Source organism: Lottia gigantea (assembly GCF_000327385.1).
Source record: "Lottia gigantea unplaced genomic scaffold LOTGIsca_84, whole genome shotgun sequence".
NCBI lineage: Eukaryota > Metazoa > Mollusca > Gastropoda > Lottiidae > Lottia > Lottia gigantea.
In genome coordinates, this window is record NW_008710779.1 from 1,089,894 (window position 1) to 1,095,999 (window position 6,106).

Consider the following 6,106-nt stretch of genomic DNA (forward strand, 5'->3'; position numbering starts at 1 on the left):
CTTTATTTATTAATCTGAAAAACATAAAAACATATGTCAGGAAAATTGGAACCTGGATAATCAATATCCATAATGAAATTAAAAAAAAAAAATTGTGACATACTCTGTCTTTGGGTCTCGAGAGCATACACCCCCAACCCTCGAAAATGAAGAGGCTTTTTAAAATCATGCCACAAGGCCTAGAAAATGGTCAATGATAAGAAAATAACAAGAGTGAAGAAAATTCAATATGGGTAAATTGACAAATCACATTTAACAGTGCGAATAATCCATTTCTTCAGACTGGGCATTAGGACATGGGCATTTAGTTCGGGATCTACCCTACTAATATAAATTATGTAATGTCAATGTTACAAACACGGTAATCATATCCTCTCAAAGATTTCAGTTTCGAGAACTATCGAAAATAATGCTAAATTAATAGATCTTACACAATTGTTAGTAAATGTTTTAAAAATTACGTCATATACAAACCTTAACTCGACGTTCTTTGCCTAAAAAAAATAATAACAAAGTATAATCCGCCATTAAAGCTTCATGTTGCTATGAGTAACGGAAGTGACATTCCGCCCCAACGTCAATTCGCCCAAACTTGATGCGACAAATCGATACAATACACTAACGGTATTCTATTATTATATACCCATTTATTCGTCGAATTAATGATACGTGAAGAGAAAAAGTGAAATATTGGAATCATGCCTGACACAGAGCATTGAAGTCGTAGGGCGAAATTTTCGTCTGGTTGTTATAGTCTATTTTAAATCACTCAGACCCCAAGCTGTAGTTTACTCATTCATGACTTTGTCTTAATATATTCCCGAACAACAACTTTCACGCAACTAGAGAGTCAAATAGACCGTTTTGCATCATAAAACGCAAAATACAAATTGCAATTATCCAAGTCTTTTAGAACAGGAATGATTTTTCATCTAAAATTATCAATCAAAATTCCGATATCAAAATCCATAAATTTTTGTATAAAATTGTTGATTTTTGACCACTTTGATACGAGTAATTCCGAACAAAACGTGACTCTTTGGTTTAGATTGTGCCGACTGATTAGACTAATTATCACCAATCATTCAATCAGGTTGTTTAGCTGTTTTCAAAGCTACACATTGATTGGATGTCACATTTGTTTTAACCACTTAAATCCGCTTAATGATAATTAGGTCACTGTAAATGGATTTAGACGAGCTTTCCTTTATAAATTCGAATTTCGGTTTTAAAAACCAGTGTTCTAATTTTGGCATGGTAGTTTTTCACAGGTGTGGTTATAAGCCTGTTGCACATGGTTATCAAAAGAATGGGCCTACATACCATCTTTAACATAACATGATCCAAATACAGATAATAAGGAAGTTACCTCATACAAAGACATATTGGCCCTTGCGAGATGAAACGTATATTTGTCAATGGGTATAGCCTGTAAATATATATTATAAATCAACGAATTGAAAGATGCAACTAGCATCGGTAAGTTAACTTCGTATTTTTGTATTGCAAAACATGTATATGTAGGCCTAATGGATAAACCTAACAAACCCTAATATTATATGGTATATTGCTGCTGCTCCGTATTTTGACATTTTTTTATGTACGCCCACATGAAATGTGGAGCGTATATAGGCACCACTCATGCCCGTCTGTCCACAATTACTCGCAAACACTATATTTACAACTACCGTAATGCTAGAAAGGTGGCTATACTAGTCAAGGTATCAGACGCAGTTAGCGCCGTTCGTGAAAACCTTACATTGTGAAGATGTGTATGCTATATTCAGTATGCAATTTCGAGACACGAGTCTTTACAGCGTTTTATAATACAATATAAGTGTTCAATAGAATTGTATAAAACCATCGATGTTGCATAATTCAACTTGAATATATGCTATAACAAATAGAGCTGCCAGTGGAGGTACAGGGAGGCATTTCCTACAATTCTACTAAAACTAGGTGTTTGATGACGTCGATAATTGCGAAGAGCCTTATAATTAAAGTATATTTTGCGATTGGTGACGTCATCAAACATTTAGTTTTTGTGGAATTGCAGGAACCACAGGCGTCTGATTGAAAATTGGAATAGTGGAATTGATACTATCAAGGTCACCGATGCATACAATTGTTTTAGAAAACCTCTTTAAAATCTCCTTAACTCGAATCTATCTAACACCCACCAACGAAATTCGACTAAAACAGACCAATTATTGCATATTATACGTGGTTCTATTTTACATTTTGACAATAGTGAAAGAAAAAAGACAAAATCTAATTACATGTACAATATAACATAATAGCAACAGGCACCATGATTCTTCTCAAGAATAATATGTGCTAACAACAATTTTAAAGATGGGTTCCCTTATTTTCATTTATGAAAATGAAAATGCTGATACTTATATGAATAGATAGTAGAGGTGTTCTAACGACTTGGAAAAATACCAGTTAGTCTCAAAATGTCCATAATTAATTCATAGCAGAAAAATGTTACTAACAGAATTCCAATGAGTGACCGATCAAGAAAGGTCAAAAAGTCTGTTTTTGTTTACCCAGACACATGGGGATTTATGATGGGTTAAAACTCTTAGATATATGCAATTAGAACATAATATTATGATTAAGAATACATGATAATTCATTAGAAACACCAATTAATCAAATAGTTTGCATCTTTAAACGTTATTTTCAAAAGAAGTCTACAAGGAAGGAGAAGCAACTTATAAAATCTAAAATATCGCAAATATATATACAGTGGTAAAAAGTTCACATTCAAAACCAAAAGCATTATATCATCTGGTGAGTTTGATTTAAACACAATCAAGATGCAGTTAGCGATCAGAGGTTCTAAAGATGATACTTTTTTTCGATAAAGATTCACCTCCATAATTCATTTGATATCATAACCTACATAATATCCATATTCGAGGTCGATTTGGGTCTTGAATATTTGTAAATAGTCTTCATAGGTATTCGAATTGTACAAACATCACACAATTCCTTCAAAAATACCCAAACTAGGAATTTCTCTTTCTATTTCTATATATTACAGAGTTTCAAGAAAATACGTGTCTCTTTTTAAACTTTCTAACGCCGATAATTCTGAACACAATACATGGTTTTGAAGCTCAAAGCTCAAACACTTGTACTTTAATTTGCACTTAGTTATTCGTCATTGCAATTGGTCCACATGAAACATAAATACCACGATGCTGTATGAAAAGCTATCTAAGATACGTTGTCACATTTGGCACTTCAATTATCTCGTCCTCACTTTGAACTATGGTGGAACTCTGCGCGGATATATATTAGTTTCATACAAAGGTTCCTCCGTATCTGTTTGAATAAAGGATATTGTCATTCCATCAGCGGTAACGTTGGCTACACAAAATCCTCCATTTGTATCTTCATCTCCCCAATGAAATTTTAAAAGACCTTCAGGAACAGTGTTGGAATTGTCAAGCGTATTGTCAATGGCTGAACCCATACCACATACTATTAGATCTAAATTCATGTCGTTCGTTCTTGCCTTTTGATGAAGCTGAAAAAAATATATAGATGTTTGATGTTCAAGAACAGGAAGTCTTGCTTATTTACCTCTGATTATTTTAAATTTGTTCATGCTTGAATACTTTTGCAAAAAAAAACGTTATAAAAGAATTAGAAATAGAACCTAAAAAACATATTGTTTTTACCCAGAGTTTCACGCTATGCGATCTTCAGACAACTGGCCTATTTTCAGTCTGTGTCCCTACCCACTGAAGTTGGAAGAGTAGAACTTATTCTCACACGTCGTGACTGAATATCTTAAGTAAGTTACGTAACGAAGTTCTTACCTGAAAGCTATGATCATGCCCAGCTATATGGGCATTAACATTATATTTTTCTAATAACGGTAGAAATCTTTCAATTAAACAAGATGATGACCCATGCCAACCAACCGAGTACACAGGCATGTGACCAATCGTTAGTAGATATTTTGCTCTGAAATAAGAAATTTTCAATGACAACCAATAACTCACACTTAAAATAGTCTTTTCATGTTGGTCTTTAGGATTATATTGGCGTCTTTATAAAACCACTGCCATCTTTTAGTGACTGTGGTAAATGCATCTTTTGGTTTCTGGTATATTTGAGAACACCACAAAAGGAAATCTAGATTAAAGATTAAGGGTAATTATGTTCAAAGGTGCAGATAAAGATGCATTAGTATGAATTGTCTAAAGCATATATTCCATGGTTGAGTGCTGTTTATGGTTATGATCTACCAGCAACCATATACCTGTATCATTACGAATACCAAGTAAACGTACCTAAAATAGTTCCCAAAGTAATAAACTGATTGACCAATGGAGAGATATTTTTTTTTATTCCTAGTTAAGATTGCTAAGAAGAGACAGAAAGTAACATTTTAGATAGGCAAAACATTGGATGAGATTCAAATCGAAACGGATGAAATCTGATGCCGTAGCTTTCACATCCAGTAAGGAATTTTTCTGATTGACCGTTTGATAACAAGTTTGGCAGAAGCCTCTCTATTGAGCTTCCTTCCAAATGAAAAGAAAACCTATGTTCATACTTGCTGTTTTTTAAATTGGTTTCCAACCATTCCCATTGGTGATCAATACCCTCTACATTTTCCATATTTTGAGTTTCTTCTTTTAAACAAAGTATATTAGTATCTATCATTAAAATATCAACAGTATCATTTGTTCCAGGAATTGTAAATGATAGAGGGTAAAAATAGAATGGAAAATTCCTGAAATTGAATATAAATGTTTCTGCAATATAAATTGTACATGACGCTGAATTTCGTAGACGTAAGCGAGGTTATTGATAACGTAGTTTGAACGCAATCGAAGACTTTTCCGCGCAGGTTTGAGGTAGGATACTGAAAGTATTAGCAGTTCTCACCCCTTTCTTGCCTTTAGAGGTACATGTACACGTATTTATATTTTGTTGTCTGTCAACTGAAATTACTGCTCATATAGTTGAGTCGGCATGTCCATTTCGGGTGGTGATCTCTGGCTTCTCTATCGATGACCTCTTTATTTCATTGCCTGTGCAACTATCTCAGTCTCAACGCGAATAATGGTTGTATTATTTTTATCGGTGGAATGCCCGGAATGAAGGGCTCAATAACAAAAAGGGAGCTTAGAACAAAATAATAAAGTATTAAGGGAACAGATACCTAACGTATCTCAAGTGAGCAGAAAACCTCCTCATGTCATGGTCCCAGAAACTGAACATCTTCCACCGTCAAGCTATTGCGTCTATCATGGAAGTTTGTGAATGCATTTCAAAATTCTTTGATACAAGAAAGGTATTAGACGCTGTTATCACAGCTTTTGCTTAATCAAAGATATTGCAATTTGAACTTTCCTATCGTGACTTCGTGATTTGGTTATAATGATAATCTTACCATCGGTGCGAACGCTTTGAATATTCTATCTGAGCAGACACATTACCTCTCCAATCATGATTACCAGCTATTATATACCATGGGATATTTAGTGCTGGATCATCATAAACTTTCTCATAAGTTCTCTATAATATTTCAATTGAAAACAGATATTACTATTATTAAACGTTTTCGTTTTGATGATTTGGGTGTGGTATAGAATCTCTCACGAGGGACTATATTGAAACTTTCTTATGTCACTTTTTAAGTCTCCATGAGAGCTTATGATTTTCAATGATATAATGTCAACATATTCAAGATTCATTGTAGATCTAAGCTATTTAACATAAACGACATATTGCAATAATAGACTTGTTTATTGTTATTAGAAAATTAAAAAATGCGTAAACGATGATACGGTGTATTTTTTGGCTACTATCGAAGGTGATTGACTTTCCGATCTCCGCCTTGAACTTGCAAATTTACCTGAAATCTTTTATCTTCAACATCAACCACTCCATCGTCATAAAAATTATCTCCAAGGCTCACAATAAACTGTGGTTTTAGTTTCATAGCCAGATCTGCCATTCTATCAGCCGTGGTAGCAGCTACTTCTGATGTATAGGGGAATGTTTCTTGACCACCCCAATCACCAAGCATAAAGAATGTCAAGTTGTCTGTACCTTCTAATGGAGAAAGGTACAT

General features: G+C 33.9%; 1 protein-coding gene across 1 annotated transcript; it reads right to left on the minus strand.

Moving 5' to 3' along the window:
* Positions 1-3,280: 3,280 nt before the first annotated feature.
* Positions 3,281-6,106, minus strand: LOTGIDRAFT_133469 (hypothetical protein; the record flags this gene model as incomplete). Its single annotated transcript, XM_009067639.1, has 5 exons — positions 3,281-3,529; positions 3,837-3,984; positions 4,580-4,759; positions 5,423-5,547; positions 5,888-6,106. The coding sequence occupies 5 exons, from the start codon at positions 6,104-6,106 to the stop codon at positions 3,281-3,283; spliced, it is 921 nt and encodes a 306-aa protein (XP_009065887.1).